The sequence below is a fragment of the Aulonocara sp. 'chitande type north' Nkhata Bay genome, linkage group LG18 (assembly GCF_057382095.1).
Source record: "Aulonocara sp. 'chitande type north' Nkhata Bay isolate Kocher_YH1m ecotype deep benthic linkage group LG18, A_spYH_male_GT1.1, whole genome shotgun sequence".
NCBI classification, from domain to species: Eukaryota; Metazoa; Chordata; class Actinopteri; order Cichliformes; family Cichlidae; genus Aulonocara; species Aulonocara sp. 'chitande type north' Nkhata Bay.
Window position 1 is genome coordinate 14,763,022 of NC_141361.1, and position 23,513 is coordinate 14,786,534.

At 40.0% G+C, this 23,513-nt stretch overlaps 2 protein-coding genes across 3 annotated transcripts in view; one reads left to right on the plus strand and one right to left on the minus strand.

Moving 5' to 3' along the window:
* Positions 1-8,946, minus strand: part of yes1 (YES proto-oncogene 1, Src family tyrosine kinase) — a 33,944-nt gene extending 24,998 nt beyond the window's left edge. The window contains exon 1 of the mRNA XM_086273369.1: positions 8,551-8,946. The gene's annotated coding sequence lies outside the window, so the exon portion shown is untranslated. The remainder of the gene's footprint in view (positions 1-8,550) is intronic.
* A 5,706-nt stretch (positions 8,947-14,652) lies between these two features.
* Positions 14,653-20,672, plus strand: adcyap1b (adenylate cyclase activating polypeptide 1b). Of its 2 annotated transcripts, XM_086271554.1 has the most exons (5): positions 14,653-14,820; positions 15,073-15,177; positions 16,143-16,277; positions 16,788-16,892; positions 17,526-20,672. In XM_086271554.1, the coding sequence occupies exons 1-5, from the start codon at positions 14,816-14,818 to the stop codon at positions 17,707-17,709; spliced, it is 534 nt and encodes a 177-aa protein (XP_086127680.1). In that variant the 5' UTR covers positions 14,653-14,815; the 3' UTR covers positions 17,710-20,672. The 2 variants fall into 2 exon arrangements, with proteins under 2 accessions (XP_086127680.1, XP_086127681.1); XM_086271555.1 differs by lacking the exon at positions 16,788-16,892 and having other exon boundaries at positions 14,654-14,820.
* Positions 20,673-23,513: the final 2,841 nt, after the last annotated feature.

Sequence of the window (23,513 nt, forward strand, 5' to 3'; positions counted from 1 at the left end):
GAAGTCCTTCAAGTGCAAGCCTCACAGTTTGGCAAATATCTCGAACCAGCTCTGGGCACTTCATTGGTTACCAAGACATATTCACCCAAAATAGACTATAAAAAACAAAACAAAACAAAAAAACCCAAACACTTGATACTTTTACTGACTTTCTACCAACAAAAACATAACTCACATTTAAAGTCACATGCCTCTCTTTTATGATGTCCATGATTTTGTTTAGCAATAATGGAGCCTCCACAGATGTATAAAGATGCCATGTGCACTAATGCACCTCCATAACTTATCAATACTGACTTTTGAACATTGATGACGCGCTTGCATATACTCCCCACTTCTGTGTTTTTTCTCTGGAAGCTCTGGGTTCCTTCTCATTCATAAAACAACACACAACATCAAACTGTTGCACAACTCTTAATCACAAGATCAAGTAAAGAAGTAAAAGTCAGATTTTTACCAGTCAGATTTGCTAAATACTAGGAATCTTATTTTCGTTGGCATTTTGTCACATTTTCATGAGAAACGGGAAGTGTTACTTCTGATTGGATCCATTCCAAACTCGTCCCGCCTTTCTACAACACTTAATTAGTTCTGTTTGGATCTCATCTCTCCAGAACATGTTGGCCTTGACAAGTCTTGATACATTACATTATATTTTTTGTCCTTGTGCATTAGTTTTTATTTAGTTATCCTCTTGTTTGAGTTAGGAAAAAAAATGGTTGTTGACAGAAACTATGACTAACATATCATTATCTAATTTGTTATACTTTTTTCCCCATTGCACAACCTTTTTGGTCTATTGTTTCACTTCCCCACCTTTTTTCAAAACGTGCTGCTTCATCTGTCCGATACACAAAGTGCAGAACCTTAGAGCTGACCTGGAACAAATTTGTGAAAACATTTCTGAAAAAACATCCAAAATTCTGTTTGTTTTGGAAGCAGCACTTTAGCCTGCCGCTAATAGCATAAAAACTGATGAAGAAGAATGCAAGTGGCATGTCTACTTTAAGATGAAGGGTCAATAACTGGAAAGATGAAGACCAAATCAATTTAAATCAGTATGGATCACTGTATCAACATAAAAACAGATTTAAAAAAATCTAGACAAAAACATGGCTTTCTCTTGTGAAGACTACCGTTTTGTTCCCAAAGTCACAGATATGTTTAAACAACCTTTGCTGTTTATACCATTATGATTTCATATTATTTGCTCTCTAAGACAGTAATGGATGGATAACAAGCCTGAGCAAGCCCGAATGTCAAACTGGCTCAACAGCCACAAGTTTCACTTTAGATCTCAAGAATTGGCTTGAAGCAGAATCTAGACATAACACAGCAGCAACTTATCAAATACAAATCTTCAACGATGCCTTAAAAACATGTGGAATGTGATTCCTTTAGAACTGGAACTGGCTTTTCTACTGTCCGTGTCAAAATATGCCCCAACATCATTGGAGTTGTCCATCATATTCTGGTTCAGTTCTTTCTTGGGGGGGTGTCACATAACAAATGAACCACCCAGTTTTTCTTTAAAACTTAAAACTGGGAAATGTGCGCTGAGAAAAGGCAGAAACTTCACCTCTCCCTCTGGCTTTCTCTTTTGTCTGCCCCCACCTTTTGTTATGGACAAAGAGAAAGGATTTTGTGGTGCTCCCCCACAGATCACATCAGAATCCCCCGAACTATACGATCCCATGCATATTCCTACAACACCAACAGCACAAAAGCTTATAAGGGCCCGGAACTGTTCTTACAGTGGCACCCAACAGCCAACTATCAATCAAATGCTCCAATTAAATATTCAAAACAACCAGATGGCCTCATAGACAAACATTTACAAGTACAACTGGCATGAATAGAAAATGGTATCATTACAACAGCTTAGCCAAATCATTGTACTATACATCAATTGCAGTTTTGTAAAAGGAAAAAAAAAGCCCGATAATGCATGTCACAAAGATAAATATTACTACCAGTGTTTTCTCTAGTGTGACAAATCTGCCAACAGCAATGACAGCTTAAATCGCCTTCACAGCAAATCAAATTACAGGCAGATTACTGTATCTTCTCTCAGATGGCTTCCTAAATGAGGCTGTTACACACACAATGAGTTTAGCTGAAAGAAATGTGCCATTTATCTGGTGGTTCCAAGGGGCACGGTAAATGGTGCCTCAAGCCCATACAGTGATTTGGGTCATGATCTGATTTAAGATGGATAATGTATAGTGCATGCTACCATTGTGTTATTGCCCTGTGCAAACTATACATTCTAAAAAACTCAATTTTTCGTGAAGCTGAGCTATAATTTTTTTTTTTTTTTATTTAAGAAATGGGAGTATTTTGTCAGCTCACAAAGGACGTCTTAGTCCCATAGTTTCTCAAAAACATAACATAACAGCGATTTTGACAAAACTGGGCATGCTGATCTGGCATCGGCCTGATCCTGTCTCAAAAAGTTTTACTAGATAATCAGCAACACTGCAGTGCTTTACAGGCAGAACTATTTGTTCTACAGTTTAACAACAGGAGCAGCTAGCAAAAGAGCTATGCTCAAGTTTTGCTACAGCGTGAAACCTACGTTGTGACCTATGACATAACCACAAAACCCTCTGAACTCTATGCTGTAACCTGACGCGCTCCTATAGAGAACCGTGATTACACGTCAGGTCAGCACAGCCCTCAACTATTGTGATTAGCCTGTTCAGCACCGTCGATTCTTCCTATTCAATTCTGGCTAGTTTTTTGCCTACACATCAGCATAGGTGTGGGCAACATCATATATGTAACGAGCCTATGATCTATGGCATTATGAGTTAGAATATTCAACTGGAACAATCCCCAAAAACTTCCAACTTGAAAATTCAAAGACACCCTACCAACACGGACATCACCATCCAAGATGGAAGCAGTGCTTACAAACAGCAGTAATACTGCTAAACCTGTAATCTGAACTATATTTTTATTGTGTACTGATTAGTCGTTAAAGAGAATGCAATCATAGTACAATTAGAATTAAGCATGTCCTATTGAGAAATGTTACAATTACATTAGATTATTTTTAAATTTTCAAATTCAAATGTTCGTGAGTCATTATTTTAATTTGCTGTGGGACGAGACAACAGGGTGACATTCACAGGTGAGCAGACTTGAGGAGGTGAGGTAGTGGAGCCTGGTGCAAGAGGTTTGCCCACAAGAAGTGGAGATAAGAGTTATTGAAACAATCGTTGGCACACTAGTCGACTACCAAAATAATCATTAGTTGCAGTCCTAGTTTGCATTAGCAAAAGCTGTTGTGATTACTTGCCAAACTTCCTGTAGATTTGTAACCTATAAATTCCTTTTAGGTAAGAACTGGAAATAATTCCAGTTGGACCAGGAAGGGCATCAAGCGTAAAGAAAAAAAAAAATTGCCAAATCAAACATACAGAGTTGCCTGCTGCGGTGATCCTTTGTGAATAAGCGAGCAGTTAAAAGTAGCTTCTTTTATAGACTGTATCCAGACAAGTTATTTTGACAAGTGTCACTTGTTGGCAGATGATAGCTGTGGTGGTCTCGCCTATCATTAAATGTTGTCTGAAATAAACTACCCACTAATGTTGCCAAACAGCGCCACAAAGGGTGGCCCCACATCCGCTGGTGCGTGCCAGGCTTTGTTGTTGTTCCAGCTGGTCGTGTTGTTTTTAAACCACCACCTCAGCGATAGCGCAGAACCTCTGATTTCCAGAGAAGATCAGACTTTCCGGAGAATTCTTTAAAGGAAAAAAAAAAAACAAATTCTGATTTTCTTTGCTTGTCTTTTTTGACATTTTCTTCTCCTAGACCAGCACTTATGCTGTATAGAAGTCTGAGTGGCGACACCCATCACTCAGAAGAACACTACAGTGAGTATGGCACACCCTCAGCGGCTGTATACGTGGTGACTGAGCTGTGGTGTCATCACAGCTTGCGTCAAACATGATCAATAAAGTGACCTTAATAATGTTGATGCATTATAAATCATGTTCGAGGATTTTTTGTGAGTTCTTTTGTGGTCTCTTTGATTTCTTTAGTAAAGTACATATATTAAAAAAAACCCAAAAAAACTGAAGCACTGATTTGGACATTGATTACCATGGCAGTGCTTGAAGTTTTGATGCACTTAGGTCAACAACATTAATTGAATGGTATTTTTTTTTTTATATTTACCATAACCCTTCACGTTCATTCAATTTTATTGATCTTCCTTCAGATCAAACGGACCATTTACAGGAATGAAAAATATGTTAATTTAGAAAACAAATGGTGCAATAATAAAGAACGACAATACTGATTAGTTGCATTGCACTTCAAACAACCACCACTGTGTGGAATAACAGAAGAAAGGGAAATATACTTATCCAGATACTCCCACGCATATTTATGAATAACTTTACTCCCAGCGACTGGTATGTGTTCAAACAAATGCTGGCAATAGACTGTATCCAGGGACATGCGACATGCAATGCTATGTGCCAGACTACCAGTGATGCTGATGCAGATTAAGGAGACACAGGCTGCTGCTTCCCAGAGGGGAAAATACAACAATGAAGCTGCACTACAGGCGGGAAGCTATTTGCTGCGGCTGGCATGCATCAACATTCAAATTAAGAAAAATTCCAGCATTACAAACTGTTAGCCTTATACTTGTTATAATGGCACGAGTCAGCGAGCTACCACACAAGAGATAACCAGTTATACAGTCAGTACAGCAATTTGATGCAAATATCAGGCAGAAACTGTAAGCAGAGTAACTAAGCAAAAACAGGGAAAAGAAAACGTCATGCTAAATCTCAGATCTGTCAAACGAAAAGAAAACAAACTCAATCCTAATGGACAAACTGGTTTTAATTATTTGAGGGCTTTTTTTTTTTTTTTTTTTAAAGAAACAAAACAAATTCCAGCATGTCTGCTCTCAGAAAAATGGTTCAGTACAGCTCTGTATAAATGCGATATTCATGCATTATGTCCTGTGAGATGAAGCTCCTTACTCTGGCTACTGAGGTGACAGATCGCGAATGACGCAACTTTGGAGAAGACTTTGACCCTTACACAACTGCCTTTCGCAAACTTTGCAGTCACTTGGGACATTTCTGTGACGCAGACTGGGCTTGTAGGGTGTATACCAGAGACCGGAGCTCAACAGAGGATGTGTTTTTTCAGAGTGTAAGACTTTGTATATTAAGTCAGAATATGTAAGCCAGAATAGAGTGTAAGTCTATATAAAAAAAAAAACACTCAAGTACGGAAAGCTATCAGCAAAGGTTTTCATCGTTCAGTCTCTGTTTCTGACAGCTTTTAAGGCAAAGTATTCTGGTAGCTTACAGGCTTATCAACATTGTATAAACCAGGTTTCTTCTAACTGGTTCCAATCTGGTTGGACCACAACTGCTTGCATTGGTAGTGATTGAGATTGCTATAATGGGTAACTATAAAATGACTGCAGTGTAATCCCACTAGACAACTGTCCATGTCAGACTAAAAGTGCTGTGTTTGTCACTGAAAGGCTCAGATGGTAGCTGTAAATGCCTGAATAATACTTGATGTTATCTTGCAGTGATAACATATGTACTGCTTCCAGGTCAGCACACTCATTTCAGCTATAACATAACTTTTGTCTGTGAAATTGTAGGCAGATTATTTAATTTAATGGTCTGTCAAAGACAAGACATGTAATGTGTGGAGTAACCAAGGTAGCTGTTTGGGACCATTATTATTTTGTCTTTTTATTAATGATCTTATTAAAATAGGCTCAGATTGCTATATATGCTGATGACTCAAGAGTTATTTATAGCGTCAACCGATAAGTTAAAGGAAACACGTAATGAGGAGTTGAAGGCTGTAGAAGATTGTGTGACAGATAATAAACTGGTGTTAAATGTTACCACCTGAGTGTTAAGAATGTTCCTATCGAAGAAAACTAAACTATTTGATATAATGGTGGATTGTAAATTAACATAGTCTGATAATAATGTAAGTAAAACAGGTGGAGGTTTGTCAGTCATTAGAAGAGCTTTAAAATGAATGACACGAGGTTATAAAATGCATTAGTGTGATCTGTTCCAGTGCTTCAACAAAAGGAATAAATAAGTTACAAATAGCTCAAAATGAATCTGCATGATGTGCACGGCAATGTTCTCACAAGTTAAATCAGTTTAAATATCTGTTAAAGCAGTATTAACAAATGGATAATGAAGACAGCTGATGGACACAGGATGTAAATATACTGTGTGAATATGAACGCAAACTTAAAGCCCTGATCTTGGAACCAAAGCAATAGATATAAGTTAGTTGTTTAAATTAAAATGTTCTTTTTATACAAAGAACCTGCTTGTTTTGTTTGCATGTTGCGATTGTTGGATTATGTGTGTAGGGACCCCAGGATAAATAGCTAAGCTAAAAATAGCTAACCTGAGGCTGATCTAATGGATCTAATGCTGCTAATGGAGATCGTGGTTAAACAAACTGGTCATAACTCAGGAAGGACACTTATTTATTCATTTTAAATAAAAGAAAGGCATTAATGTTTGCAAATGTCATCTGACAACAATAACATGGAAGTGACCAGAGAGTGAAACTTGGCACAGAGCAGTACTGACCACTATTTCACAACTTATAGAGACAAATATAGACTGAAGCCCTATTTGGAACATTGCATAAAGAAAAACCTTTGTATTGAAATACTCAAATACCTGGAGGGCCAGATTATTAGAGCAGGTACAATTACAGAGAGAAGCATGTTTATACTCTATATCCAAGAATAGATGAAAACGTGCACCAATTTCCTTATGGTTATGTGATCCAGGTAGTGGATTAACCCGATCAGCTGGAAATCCTTAAACATGAGTTGTTTTTGAACTTTTTGGACACTGAAAACAAAAATCGAAAAAACTGAGTCATAGTGGTGTAAATGAGACAAATGCAGAAAAAAACCTCACATCTGAAAAGTTTGAAAACCAGCAATCGTTCAGTATTTTTTTATAGATTCTTCAGATGAATTCATCAATCACTCCAGCCTTGCTTATTTGTTTTTCATTGATCTTTTCAGCACCGTAAAAAAGTTATTAATGAGCATGTGCAATATGCATAAGTAAACATTATTTCTACAGCCAAACTGCTCATTCTGATAAAGATAAAGCCATTGCATAATATTAAAGTTAATCGCCTTGGTTTTTAACGCCAGCCACAAGCACTGAGCAATGAAAATATACAAGGGCCTGAAAACCCATTACTAAAGCATAACGCAGTAATTGCCCTGGCACACTCTCTGAGGCCCAGCTCGGTCTTATCTTCAGGGCAGACTGCCATCTCTGCCAATCACAGCGAGAGGAGGGGACTGTCGGGGAGCTAGGAGATGAACTTCCTTCCGAATCCATTCATGCCGTCGAGGCCACCTGCTGTGCCCGTCAAAGGCTAGAGTGAGGCTGGGAAAGAGAAAGAGCCATCTTCAAGCTATTAAAAAGAAGAGCTCTTCTTGTTCCCTCTGCCCACGGTGAATTCTCCTCTTTTATTTTTTTATTTTTCACCAAAAATCCAAACATTTGTTCAGATTGCCAACATGTGTGGAGCTGCCTTACGACTTCAGCCTTTCCACTTGTGGCACAAAAGACTGGAGGCTTCTAATCAGCAAACTTTAATGACAGTGTAGAGTCTCATTCGTGCCATGAGGACACTCAAAGAGTATGCAAGGATCCTTCAACCCAGTTAAAATTCAAGCTCCTGGACCGCAGCCAACACCACCTGTTAGTGCTCCTCACTCCTCTACCAACTGCCCTCTCCATTCCAGCTGTGTGTGTTTGTGTCTGTGTGAGAAGGAGACACAACTGTCCAGCCAACTGGGGCTGTATTAACAGAGGGATTACCGTGGCACCAGAGTATATAAGCACACCGACAGACACATGCAGAGTCAGGGGCAGTAAATGTTAGGATACATACACAATCCAACACAGCAGCATGCCTGAAAATCTTACACACGTGTGTATAAGTCTGAGGAACAGAGCTGCACTATCACAATAAAAGCACGCAAGAGCAAAGTTGGCATCAAAACACTGGCCATTTAGAAAAATCTGATGAGTGCCTTGCATTAAAAGGCCTATCACAGCTGAGGCCTAAAACAGCTGATGCATGTGTGGAGAGGGAGACTGGGTGAGGCACAGAGATAGGGACAGGGTGGTAAACTTTTATTGTATGAAAAGAACCAAAATATGTAGTTGAAATAAAGATTTCCAAGATGTAAATGAATAAATAATACCTCTCATCATAGCTACAACTCTGCTCTCGTCTTGTCCCAGGACGGTTTTGGAGCCTTTCCAAACAGCTGTCCTCTCCAACACAGGACCGACCCCCCACCCCCACCCCCACCCCACCGGGGTCTTAAACGCGGATTAATAATGAAACATGCTTTTACGACAATGTAACACAGCGAGGAAACTCCTCTGGTCCCTTCCCAACTTTCTCCAAGTGTCACAAACACAACGAGGCCCTGCTGAATCGACTTCCAACGTAAAATGTCAGTTGTTGGCGAGCGTTTCTTACCTCAAAAGCGACCGTAGCAGTGTGGTGGGTCGGCTACATGCGTCCTGTGAGCCTTTTTTCCCCCCAGCGTTTTCAATTTCACGTCGACAACCTTAAGTGGAAACGGGCGACACGAGCAGACTCTACTAACGTGGAATCTCAGTCTTCCGTCTGTCCCATACCGATTAACTACTTCACGAGCACTGAGCCCTTCACTGGGATCCTTTTTTTAAATTAAAATTCCCTCAAAGCGAGGACACGCCGCCAGCTGACAAAGACTACTTAATATGGCGGTGGAGGCGCTGAGCAAAGCAGTTTAAAATATCAGAAATCACCGCCTGCCGATAGGTCAGGGTTGCCACGAAAGACACACAACAATAGCCGGACTAGGACCGAGGAACAGACGAGGCCAAAGAAGGAATCATGCTGCCTTCACTTGCTCAGATTAGACTCGAACATCGGCAAATCCCAACTTCAAACGCCAATCCGACCTCCAGTTTGAGAGGCAGCATAATATAAATATCCATTCTTATCCAGTGTTACTATATATATATAATAGCGCGGTTTGTTTGTGTGTGTATACTATAATGAGGATTGAAGACGCTTATGTTATAATAATAATAATTATTATTATTATTATTATTAATCTGACCATTATTTTTCTGAATGTTTGGCCTTTGTTTCTTTAAAAATGCGATATCACCAAATTGCTTCTTCTAATTGTCAAACTGTACGAAACCCAAAGAATTTTAGCTTGCTCACAGAAGTACAGCAAATAACCACACCGAGGATAACTTCAAAGTAATTACTTTTGTCTGTCAGTGAACTACTCATGTGTAACGGATATCTTACTCCGTGGTATATTTTGTACTGCAACAAGATAAAGAGTCTTTTAATCTGAATAATTCAATTATTTGGTCATTAAAAAAGACAAATCAAACTTTTATCTAGCCCACGCCTGGTCATGTCGACGTTTTGTTATTTCCGATAGAACTTGAAGGTATCATTGTGTCCTATTGAACGGTTTTCCCGTGTGCCCAATATGGCCGACATCCCTGTAAAGGAGAAAGCCCACCATCTGCCCGGACAGCTAAAGCGTTTTCAGTTATGCTCTCCAACAATCTCCATTCATTCTTTTTCTTTTTTTTAAGATGTATTATTTGGCCATAAAAATAAAGCGCAGTCGCGTCGTGGTGTTCACCTCTGAACTTTGTTCATATTGCGCAGGCATTTAGCGCCATCTGGGTTTTACAAACGGTTAAAAGAGGTGTGTTCACGCAGATACTTGAGTTAACAATAGGTGTAAAAGACTGCGTGTTTCAGCGAGGCTGTCTGCGAAGCACAGACTGGAAAATCATAGTGTGTAAAACACTTATTAAAATATTCATTGTTTCCATAAGATTTCTAAACTTACACAGAGGCGGTAGTTTAAAAAAAGTCATATTTAAAATAATTTCAAAATATTTAATGAGAAAAGGAAGGAGAGCGGGAGGCTAATGTTGGGCTTTCATCTTGAACACCTAACCAAAAGCTGACTACAGACACAGCGGGAGTGTGTCTGTAAAGGGATGAAACAATTTTCAAGTGATTTGCTGACCCCTACTGACTCTAACTACACAGTGCGCAGGCGCCACAGCATGTCCCCCAGATGCTTTTTTCCTAGAAAGTGGCTCCGTCTGCAAAACACTTCGGATGCATACGAGCAAGGATTCTCAGAGTTTGCACGGTCACTGTTTGTCATCATGCAATGATTTCCACTGCTCGATATCTACATTTTGTTTTTTTCATCGGTCAGATTTAATATTATATTTTATTATCGGTTAGCCTTTAAAGTTAAATAATTCAATTCCATTTAATTCAATTTGATCTATATAGCATCAAATCACGACAACGGTCATTTCAAAGCACGTTATATTTTAAGGTAAAGACCTTACAGCAATACAGAGAAAACTCCACTACCCACCAATCAGACCCCCCCCCCCCCCCCAAATGGAGCAAGCGCTTAGCGACAGTGGGAGGGAAAAACTCCCTTTTAACAGGGAGAAAGCTCGGGCAGAACCAGGTTCCGAAAGGGGCAGCCATCTGTCGTCACCAGCTGTGGGTGAGGGGACAGACAGGACAAAAAAGAACAATATTTACAGTAAACATCCATGCTCAGATTAAATATCATGCGAACCAGTTATTGGGGTGGAAATAAACACAACTGTTGCTCAAACACGTTGGTTAAATTCCATTCAGGACAGCGGATGTGCAATTAATTTTCCCTAAGGGTCACATAAGAAACTGGGACTGTGGAGGAGGGCTGCAGCAATAAGCTACACTCAGTTCTGCTCAGTCTTAATTTGATCTCTTTATGAGCTTATTGGTGGTGCCCTCCATTAATTGCTGACCTCCTGATTCAGGGGTATCAGCCAATGGGCCGTGCATGGCTTGCAAGGAGATGCAAGATTAATAGCATTTCAAAATGTCCTTAAGAAAGCCTTCCTCTTATTTTTGTAATAAGGTCATTATATGGGGGAGTAGCATTTGCACTAGTGGCAGCTATAGTCCAAATAACCTGATTAGGAAGTTTGAAGCTGTTGTGGAGAGGCCACTGAGCAATATACCATTATCCATCATAGATAATCCTGACCACCCCACCTCACCCTTCTTCTTCTTCTTCTTTTGATTATTATTATTATTATTATTATTATTATTATTATTATTATTATTATTATTATTATTATTATTATTATAGCAGTAGTATTGTAGTAGTAGTTCAGTACTGCCCCAATTCCAAAAAAGGTGGATATTGTGAATAAAACGAGAATGCAATCATTTGCAAATCATTTGCAAATCTCATATACCTATATTTTATTGACCATAGAAAACTGAGCTGAGAGAATCAATACTAAATACCTGTTATTTTCAGAGAGACATAAAACCTTTTGGGATTGGGTTAGGAAGGTAATCTAGTGCAAGAATCTATGAAATCAAACAAGCAAAGCTACCTGTGACCCCTTGTGAGTGAGGGAGCAGTCGAAAGTAGCATTTCTATGCAAAAAAAGAAGCCGTATGCCGATGAAAATTAGCCTAAATCTGGCATATTTACATGATGAATTTAAGTTCTCATGTTAATTAATAGACATGATCTCTTTAAATAAACATAAACATAAGCTTGTGCTACCGTCTTGTCCTTTGGACCAAAGCTAATTTAAAATGGACTGAGGCAAAAGTGGAAATCTGTTCTGTGTTCAGATGAACTGAAATGTAAAATTTGAACCTGTGTCTCTGATAGTATGGGGGTCCATTGTAATTGGCAGCTTTCACAGCTGGAAAGACCAGATGTGTGCTGCACATCAATGCTGAAAGGTATATGCAACTTTTAGAGCAACATGTGCATCCAGATTACGTTTTCCAGGGAAAGCCTTCAGTAAGAGAATGCTAAACCTGGCTCTATTAGAAAAGAATCCCGTGGAGACCATTTCACCAACCGAAGAAATTAATGAAACAAATATGACAAAGACTGTTGAGTAACTAGAATCCTATAGCAGACAAGAATGGAACATTTCTCTCCCCAAAGACCAGCAACTGGTCTCCTCAGTTCACACTTGTCTACAGACTTTAAAAAAAAAAAAAAAAAAAGAAGACGTGTTGCCATAGGGTGGTCTGTTTTCTATGGTCTTTTGCAAAATATGGCTTTTGAGATCACTGAATCATTGAATTCGGTTTTATTTACATTTGATAAAGCACATAAACTGTTATAATTACTGCATTGTATTATGTAATAGATAAACATGGACTGAAGGGAAATCTGAATTTGGGCACTTTAAATCTTCCACGGATAACAAATCGGACAGAAATCTGTAGAAAAGCTGTTGAACACATATCCCTTTTCCTTATCTATGATTCTCTGTGGTGTTGTGTGTTTCTGATTCTGATGGCCGATGTTTAGCAACTCACAGAGGTTCCAGCTCGAAAAAAAGAGTACTTCAATTATGGGTCAGCCATATAGGGAAACTGGCCTTTATGAGCCTTCACTAAACTGTAGGTGCAGTGACATTCAAAGCCACGCTGGAGTAGCTCCATTTTACGCGTCTGTGTTTTAAATGCAAAATAACCCTCTCAGTTGTAATGTCATGCCGAAATCACACGAATTTTAAATGAAGCTCTCAGTTAAGCTGTTTCACTAACAAGGTGACACTTTATGAAGAGGAATTACTGGTGTGAGGATTTGCTCCACTTCTCCCTTCTTTCTTTCCTTCTGTGTGCTTCTGTGATGATGACTAAACTTCGGTAGACTGGCTCAGCGTGTTTGTCCTCTGTCCTCATGATGGCGCCGTTTGCTCAGGCTACGGAGCTGCATGCTACCTGCTGTACCCGGCCTAATATTAGCAGTCTGCTCCAGTTGAAACGCATGGGCTTTAAGTTGTTGTCTTCATATGAATCAAGGAGAGGTTCTAGATAGCCCCCCTCCCGCAGTGACTGGCTCTTTTCGTCATATTGCGTCAGCGTAAACAAAACGCTGACGTGAATGTCTCCGTCTCCCCTCTTTGGCAAACTCTTCAATTGGTTGGTGAGCTATATATCTGATTCAGTGGGGGTGCATAGTTAAACCTAAGCGTCTCCTGACCTCTCCATTTGGCGAATATTACCAGTCCCCACGAAAAATATTCAAGTTTGCTAGACCGGCCTCCGAACCTCCAAGATGAAAAGTCTCATGTAAGGAGTAAAAAAGAATGCCAAGTTTTGCTCCAATCATCTGACTGCGGCATTAGAACAAACAATAAAGAGAAAATTGCTCAGAAGCTGCAGATACAGAGAGGTTCGACTTACTCTCCACGAGCTCGAAATTAGACGTCACCAGTCCACTATGGGTGGAGAGGATTAGGCCTTCTTCTTGGTTATTTGACACATGTTCTATATAAAAAGCATTGCATCGTCGTTTTTCGTTTAAACACATCAATCAGCAGATTGTAATGACATAGATAATTTGAGAACAATGCTGGGAAAACGTGAATCGTTTATTCGGCCACGCAGACTCTCCGAACCAGCATCCTGCGTCACCAGCCGTTGTTCAAATCCGATTATGTGCCTCGTTTATTTCAACAATCCAGAGGTTAGGTTTAGACCTTAGCGTTCTCATTGCACGGCCATTAAAGCCACCCCTCGACATCCAGTGAGCAATTATTGTAAACGATTAGAACAAAAAGAAAAGTGAATATAAAGTCTGAAAGCCGCAATTTGAGACGAGTCGTTTCAGCACTGGACAGCTCCCGACTCCCCAGGGGCCTTGGACTTGGTCATCGGAAGCCTGATCACCCTCCATCAAAACCATCAAGTCATTTGAAACCACCAGCACCACTTCCCAGATCAGAGATAATCACTAAAGCGTAATTAACCTATTGGTGACGTGAAAGTTTTATTTATTTATTTTATATTTTAAAAAAAGAAGAAAAAAAAAACAAGAAAAGCAGTAGTGGTTAAGGCGTTGACGAACTGATCTGTATTGGGCGTCACATCAAAACTTGATGATTTCATGTATGCATTCACAAGCGTCTCTCTCTCTTTCTCTCTCTCTCTCTCTTTTTTTTTTTTAAAAAAAGAAGAAAGTTTGAAAGTAAACTTCCATCTTCGGAGGGAGGTGGGGGTGAGTCTGACGGATGCATCGATGAGGAAGGAACTGTACTATTATATTCCGGGAGGAAGACTTGATGACGTCTATAGCATCCTTAATGTGACTTATTGGAGGGAGGTGGAGGACGAGGAGGAGGAGGAGAAGGAGGGGGGCAAGGCTTGCGATACATGGATAAAAATCCAAGGCAATCACAGCACAGGACAAAAGTTTAGAGCAACGATATGTAGACGCACAGACAGCGCGCTCTCCCACCGAGTTTTTGTTTGGCTTTGCGACCGGTTGAGTCCTATTAATTGGGTATAAAAGTGAGATAGGCAGCACTGAGGGGAACATAAGGAGACGACGGAGGCGCTTCAGCCAGGGAAGAAGTGCCGTGAGAAAGATACCGTCTCTCTCTTTCTTTCTCTCTCACTCTCACACACACGCAGACACGCACTGCCACAACCGCGCCCGGTTCACAACCTACAGCACAGCCTCCTCTCTGCGTTCCTGCTATAGGTATGTGCTTTATCTGCGGACTGTCTTACAACTCGGAGAAATTTATGCTCCAGAGCGAGATAAAGTAATGGAAATTTTTCCCTTTTTGTGAACTGCGTGGAGATCTGCAATTTTTTAGCTACTTTGACGCTAGAGGATTTGGTGTCATTACCGCAGTGTAACTTTTACAAGATGAGGTGAATAAAACACAAAATATCCAGTTTTTTCTTCCCACCCCTCGTTTTTAATGATCCTTTTTTGGTATAAGCCAGTGGACGCTATCTTTATCCAGTTAATTCAAACAGGTTCATGTTCGAACCAGCTTTTTAGTTTTATTAGTGGTGATAAAGTAGCACCGCCTTGTGATTTTGATACAACAAAGAAAAAGCCGCTTTATTGTCAGGTAACTGCTCTGTTTAATGTTGTGTCTGTTTCTCATTTCCTAACAGCATGGCCAGTTCGAGTAAAGCGACTTTAATCTTGCTCATCTACGGGATCTTTATGCACTACAGCGTCTTCTGCACACCTCTTGGACTAAGTTACCCCAAGATTAGGTAGGTTTCTGGTTTCTGGGTTGTTATCGTTGTCCTTTATGTTCTATTTGAAATGCTCCTCAGCAACACGTTTCATTTAATGTTGCTGTTACGTTTGCTGCAATCAACGAAAAAGAGGTTTGTTCACTTTATTTCAAATAAATGCGCGCAATTGCGCAGAAACTCCGCGCGCAAGTTTTAGAATCTCCCAGTTAAGTATGATAACAGAAGGACATGCAGGCTTTTAAACAATCAAATGCAAGGCTGGTGTGGAAAATGAGTATGGAAATTGCACAGGAGTATCTGTCCGGTGGGACGGTTCACGGAACTCCCCTTATTAAAAATGAGAATGCAGTCGATGCAATGGATAGCCCTCGGGATGACGGTGGACTGGCGTCACCAAGGAGAGGCGAGGCAAAACGAATAGGGGAGCTTTATCCATTTAAGATTTAGTCTTCTTCTTCTTTTTTTCCTTCTTCGGGAAAAGCATATCCATTATTTGGGCGTGGTTCTCGTTGATCAAATTATAAATAAATAAATACATAAAAAAGGTATTTTCTGAATTCTTTTTAATATTTTTGAGCTCCACGCCTACACTAAATGTGATCATTTTCACACCCATTGTTTCGAGTTTTAAATAATTAATAAGGTTGGAGCCGGCAGCATCAAGTGGAATATATATATATTAAAAAAACCCGATTTCTTCCAGAAAGAAAAACATATTCAAAGAAAGAAAACAATACAGCAGGACGCATTTAATAAAATTCAAGTCATTATTTTCGCCAAATTTAAATTATTCGTTTTCTGGCTTATTTTTCTTTATTTATTTACTCTAAAAAGCCTCTTTCCCCCGTTTTTACCCTTTTTCATTGCATTTAACCGCCCGCTGTTTTTAAAGGCAGATGCAGACATTTGGCATCCTTTCACTCCTGCGTCCACACGTGTGCATTGATCAAAATTGTGATGAATGTTCTTTCTTTATGCAGACTTGAAAACGACGCATTCGATGAGGACGGGAATTCGTTATCCGACATGGGTTTTGATAGTGATCAGATTGCTATACGAAGCCCGCCATCCTTAAACGACGACGCATACACCCTATACTACCCACAGGAGAAGAGGTAAATGCGCCTTCGTTTCACAGCCAAAGCCTTGGGCTGGATTCCAATTTAATGACTTTGTTGCTGTTTGCTATAATGTTTGCTTGCTTTATTTTTCCCAGAGTTTCTCATGTTATTTGTCCTGTCTTATTTTCATACCGAGTAGCCTAAAATGTTGATTCCCTGCAGTTGATAATCAAGATTAAAAAAAAAGAAAAAAAAGAAGGTCGGCAGATTCGTAAAGGATAGCCTTTAATCTCTTTCTTTCTTTCTTTCTTTCTTTCTTTCTTTCTTTCTTTCTTTCTTTCTTTCTTTCTTTCTTTCTTTCTTTCTTTCTTTCTTTCTTTCTTTCTTTCTTATTTATTTATTGCACTTGACGTGATATTGGACATGCGAGTGGGCGGGAACATTTTAGGCTACTTTTGATCATTTTGTCCGCGCTTTTTAATCTATTTTTTTATTTTGTTTTAATTTATTTATTTTTATTTTAGTCACTGACGATCTATGTGTTTTGGCGTTTTATCATCTCAGACCAGAAAGGCATGCTGAGGAAGAATTAGATAGAGCCTTGAGGGAGATCCTGGGTCAGTTAACAGCGAGACATTATCTGCATTCTCTGATGACAATTCGTGCAGGGTAAGGGCATTTCTTATTAGCGTTCACCTGCAGTCATCATTTTTATTTTATTTTTTTTATGTTTCTGCGCTGCTCAAGTTCAGGCTGCTGTGTCACTGTCTGTCATTTTACGTGCGTGTGTGGTTTATTTCTTCTTCTTAAAAAAATGCTACCCCTCTATATAACGTTTGGACATTTTCATTCCACCGTTTTGCTCCTATTTTGATGTGGCGTGACATTGCATCCACGATTTATGTTCTTTAAGAATAACATACTGAAATACAGCGCTATTTGTAGCCCTTGTCTTACCTATCAATTGATTTTGCTTTTACAAACATTAATGGGTGGTGGTGGGAAAAAAAGCAAGCGTCAGAATATGTAATGGGATGTAAATTAATATTTGATAACCTTTCCAAAACGCTTAAATCACCAAATCTTTCCTCACATATATATATATTTTAACGTAAAAAACAAAAAAACAAAAAAAATAAAAAAAATAAAATAAAGGCCCATAAATGCATTATTAATGACTACTGGCCAGATGAAGAGATGATCAAAGTTGAAATGCCACATCAAAAAGAGCACAAACCAGTCAAGACCTCGCAGCTTTAACTAATGTCACTGTTGTTTTATTTATCTTCTGTATTTTTTCAGTGACGACAACAGCATGGAGGAAGAATCAGAGCCCTTATCCAAAAGACACTCAGATGGGATCTTCACTGACAGCTACAGTCGCTATAGAAAGCAGATGGCCGTGCAGAAATACCTGGCAGCGGTTCTGGGTAGAAGGTACAGACAGAGAGTTAGGAACAAAGGACGCCGGCTTGCCTATTTGTAGCGCTGTTAAGGCGCTCAAACTGCCCTCCTGTGTATATACATCCAGTCGTTAAATCGAAGTCATTCAGATATATCTGACCAACCAGTGGATTGCGCCTGTGTTCTTTCAACATGTATTTATGTATGAAGTAAAGCCATTAAAATGAATATTTTAATAATAATATCGTTTTTTTTCTTTTTGTACAAAAGCACTTGATACCGCACAGTTATACTTTGTGGACCAATATTTTATTTTCATGTTTACGATGTTGAAAACAAAACAAAATGATAAAAAAAAGAAGAAGAAGAAGAAACCAGTAAAAAAAGAGATAATTGTGCACCTTCAACATTATGCGCTTGAAATCTTTAAAAGTCATCTACATATGCAGAAAATAAATAGATTTTAAAAAGACAATCAAAGTATTGAATGTTATACTTATTTTTGTAACCAACGTTCTATTTTTTTAGTGTTGTTTGTTTTCCAAACAGGCCCAAAGAAGCAGTGAGCATGCTATGTGAGGCATATCCGGCTTATCCTAAATGATAGATGTTGCCCTTGTCCACGCTTCTCCACGCTCCCTTAATGGGAGCTCTGTGGGTTTGTATAGCTTGCTGCCCCTCCAAGGGGAATTCAGACGGCTTTTGTTCCACAGCCTCTCATTTGATGGTTAACCGATTGACTTACACATTCAGTCAATGTAAGTGCTGGTAAAAATTCAACCTTCTTTCCAATTTCATTGCAGGCTTTTGCAAGGGCACTGATGCCTTTACTAAATCGAAAGGAAGCACTCGAGTTGCTGTTAACAGTATGCAGAAAACACTGCTTGCTCACTCGCCTCGAGAGTCATTTACAGTGGGAGATAAATTATGCTCGATACGACTGTCTAAGGAATGTTTCACATATGTGTATTGTGTACAGTATAAAAATTACACAGAGCACATAGTCATCTCAGTGTTGTCTCTGTTCAGTCAACAGGATTAAATGGAGAAGAGAAAGGAAAAAAAATGCTTAAACTGTTGATTGTATTTTGGCAGAGCTCCGAAATATTTAGAAAGGACTCAGAAGGAGCAGAAAGTGATGCAGTTTGACAAAAGAGGAGGAGAGGGAAGGTAGCGTCTGAGTTGGGGTTAGAGATACTGGACTCTTATTTCTGATTTAATGGTGCATGTGAAAACTGACACCGTGCTAATTTTCCCTTACAAACTGCATGCGATTGTGCTTTTGTTGCTGTGTAGGAGATGAGCTGTGCTAAGCCTCTTTCAGCCCCCCCCCCCCCCCCCCCCTTCAGATGTTTTGTGACAGAAATGTGAAGAAAGAGGGCTAGAAGTGATAGAAACTGGTACTGCACTGACTTGTTGATTTTATTTTTACCTGTCCTGCTGCTGTCATTGTGGATATCATAGAACAAGACACTGGACCCCCCTCACCTCCCTTATATGCTGATTGCCTTTATCTTGGTTGTAGTAGTAGTTCAAGTTCTTTTGCTTCTAGATTGCCATGCCAAGTTTCTGGTTTGATGTTAATGCTCTAGTTTCACTGTAAAGCTGATCTGTGTTAGAGTGTGTGAGGAAGCAGGTGAAGAGTGTTAGCTGATAAAGAGATGTGTGTGTGGAGTCGAAGAAAAGGCAGTGGAAAAAGAGACGGTGTGTGTTTGTGTGTGTGTGTGTGAAAGAGAGAGCGCGAGAGAGGAAAGGCAAGCAAAGTAGCCTGTTGCATAAGACACAGGTTACAGCACCCACGAGCCAGAGGAGGTTTGTCGCACGTCAATACAGAACCAAACAAACAAACAAAACAAGTGATGGCACCACTGCCTCTGCTCACCTGTTGAAGTGAGATCAGGGTCAATGAGTCTGATAAAAAAAAATGTCAGACGTTGAATTCCCTTCACTTTGGTTTCATAAGAAGGTTTAAGAGTATGTGAGTCAAGGTGGATCAGACCAGCAGAACAGAGGTGTATGAAATTCAGCCCTCCAGCAGAGGGATATTCCCTATGACTTTTATTAGAGAGATATCTCATGTATTTATTCAACATTATGCAAATGCAGCTTTATGCACCCCTGCAATCTAATCAGTGGCCTGTGTTCCCCCATAGAAACTATCAACACACTCCTTCTTCAATTTGGCTCCATCGTACAGGCTTTGCGTGAGTGCGTATGTGCATATTGCGTTTATCTGTGAGCGTGTGTGCATTTAATGTTTGTTTGTGTGGACGAGTGACTGAACATGCATGCGGAGGTGGAAACAGCTTTTGGCTTTTGGTGCCTTGCTTCGACGTGAGAAAAACATAAAAAATACTAAAAAAAAAAAATACTAAAAAGAATATTCACCACAAGTGACAGATGGCAATTTTAGTGGCCCTACAATGCTGCAGTCCATTAGCTTACATTAAAACTTCCTTTTCCTCTGTTTAATCGCTCGGCTTAGTCTGCCCCAAGAGTAGTAGAATTAGGCTTTCTTTTAAAGCATGGCAATGATTTGTTGAGTATAAAGTATATTAAAAAAGTGAATAGAATGTGTATGTCGGTGAAGCAGGCGATGTATGTGTGTGTGTCTGACTGTTTGTGTGTGTGTGTGTGTGTGCATGGGGTGTTCAGTGTCTGTGAGAACAGTAGACAATGACCAGTGTTCCTTGCTGTTGATTATGACGTGTTGTCGATTATTTTGGGTCAGTAATTTATCAATGAGAAAATATCCCCTACATATTAGAACTTTGTGCATCACTATCTAGATTTAAAAGGGTTTGAGAATATAATAGAGATGTTGTTCAGATCATAGAAAATGCCTGTTGTTGATATTTCTGAAAGCGCCGAACGCCTTACTTCAATGTTTAATCTCTTATCTATCTGAAAACAATGTGTTTTAAAAGTGAACCTTAGTACAAGTGACATCGTTATACACACAGGAGTCCTTATATGGGGTTTTACGTTTGTCATTGTTATGAAAGTGTTGTAAGATTTGTATGAATAAATTTTTGTAAACAACAACATTTTCTAATCAATGTCTAATCTTTGAAATACATCACTTTGTTTTTCGAGGAGACGTGTCTTTTGAACAAAGAAAGTGCAGCGGAGCCACAGTTACATCACACACGCTGACTAGAATATATATTTTGTTTGCAGTTTACTGCCCGCATATGAATGTTGAGCTTACATGAAGAACCACCTATTTCCATGAGCACAGATCTCCTCCTGTAACAAACATAAAGTTGCACAGCAGAAAATAAAGCAGCAAATGCATTGTGTGAAGTTGGTCTAACTTTTAAAAGACACGTTTGCAATGCGTCAAAAGGGAAATCACAGATGTGTTTTTGCATTTCAAGTTGAGGAAATAAATAAATGAACCTGCAATTCAAACTGAAGAACCATCAAACATCTCTGAGGAGCTCATCAAGAGAAGCTACGGCTGAGCTGCAGAGCCCCACACAGGGCTTCTCTCCTCCTGGACTGCCTTGTGTTTCTCCTCACTCCATCCTTGGCCTTGGTAGTGCAGCTGTGTCCTGTGGGAGACGAGGAGGATGGGTGTGGCAAAGGATTATGTGTGTGATCTGATACTCATAAGCCAGCAGGAGTATGTGTGTGTGTGTGTGTGTATGTGTCTGTGAGTGCACATGCACCAGAGCTCAACTAACCCAATCAGAGATATGTTGCATGGCAACGGTCCACAAAGGGACACGGTTATGTATACGCATGTGTCAAGTGTGTTTGTATGTGTGGAAAAAAGGAGCGAGACAAAGACGGAGACTGTGTGCATTTGTGTGCATGTCTGAGTGTTTTGGGCTATTTGTGTGCACTGCACAGGCAGACCTTGAGCGGGCTCTGCATTGGAATGGGGTTCTGCATCACACCTTACAGTTTTTGTGCACACGCTGCCTGTTGAACAGAAGAAACAGATGCACAGTGTGTGTCTATCAGAGACACAGTAATAACACCAACAGCTACTGCCACAGAGGAGCACAGGTATTAAATATGATTAATGAAATTCAACAAAGTGAGTTAGCCATGAGAAACTGCCACACACTCATTCGATGTGCATCTCTGTTTCTTCCCTGAAGACACCAATTCATGGGAGTTGCCCTGTTGCTAAGAAAAGGCTGACAGATTGTTGGTTGTCAGGGGCCTTTTTTTTGTGCTAAACCTACCTGTGTGATATAAATGCTGTCTCCGGTCTTTATTTATACCCCCTCTACCCCTTTGCTCTTCTGCTGTCAAAGTGAAAAGCAGCTTCGGTCCACCTGACAAGCAGAGACTGCAAGACTTGTTCTGTATGGAGCAAATGAGGCAGGTGAAACGAACAAAAAAATGTATTCAAAAATAAATTGGATTTGATATTCACCCCCACAAGTGGATATTGAGACAAATGCATCAATTTGTTTGCACAGCTTCCACATAAGGGGCCACCCTTGACCAATTTGTACATACTGTAATGTACATTAATGCCTGAATCCATAAAAGATGGCTCCTCCCTCTTCATAGTGCCGCATCATCTCTCCTCTCTGCACTCTACGTCTTAAATCTGTATTAGCATCTTTGAGCGATTCCACAACTGATTTTTTCGCAGGAGTTGTCTCTCTGGGTTGTCTGTGAAGGGTCTCAGTCTCTCTGGGTTTTTTGTTTTGTTTCGTTCTCTTGGGGGAAAATGGAAAGAGCTCCTAAATTTAGAGTCTAACTCCCTCAATAAACAGTTTGGAATCAAACACGGCTTTTAATAATCAGCTCTCTGCCTCCAGACACGTCTTAATCACGTATGGAGTGTTAGAGGGGGAAGGAGAGGTTTTGTTCAGGGCTTTTTCAGTGGGGATACCCACACCTCTCCCAGTCCCGCATGGCCACACCCATCTTTCTTTGTCACCATGTTTTGATGAGCATGTGAAGCCAGAAGTGTGTATGTGTGTGTGAATGAGCACTACTGCTCTATTGTGTGTATGATTAACATTTCCTTCCCTTCACAATACTTTTGTGTGTGTGTGTGTGTGTGTGTTTGTGTGTTTATTTATCTCAAGTGCAAACACTGCCCCCTCCTTCTTCCATAACATCTCTCTTGCATGTCAGGGTTAGGAGTACAAGAAAGGCCCAGACACAGCAGTGATGCAATCACCATCCCACCCACTCCACCCCCTCGCATTTTACCCCATGAATCATTCAGTGGTCAGGTTTGAGCGGGGTGGGGGGTGGTGGGGGGGCAGTCTAGTCATGCCTGCTATGAAACTCTTGATTGTGGCAGCCACGAATCCCTCAATCCTCCTCTCCCTTAAATCCCTTCTTGTGGCGGGCTCTGTCACATCTACCATTGAGCAGGCGGCACACTGTGGTGAACATCAACCCCTCTGGGAGCAACGTGTTAGAGAGAGAGAGACAGCAAAGACAGGGAGGGAGAAAATAGGAGATGTGGGCGAGGGTTTGCAGACATGGACCACTGATCAAGAGTTGCTTCTGGCTTAGAGGGAAACACTTTACCTGTGCTGCTTGAGTAATCATGGGTGACCAGAACTATCCATCATTTATTATGAGGCTATTTGGCCTGGAAAGAAAATCACCTCAACCATCATTTTCTCAGCTACTTTACTAAATGTACACGTCTCCAAGCTAAGCTTGAACATGAGTGCACCTTGAAAAAACAACAACCCGACTTTACAAAAATAAGCTCAAAATATCACGTGTAGTGGTTATTCCAACAGTCTTTGGACGTAGGTCAACTGAAGTTTCGTCTTGGATGTGAAGCCCATGAAACGTCTTCACAAACTTGAAGAAGTCCAATTGATTTCTATTTTTCAAGGTCTTAAGAGGTTACATTGTTGCCGATGACTACTAATAAACTGACTAAAGAAT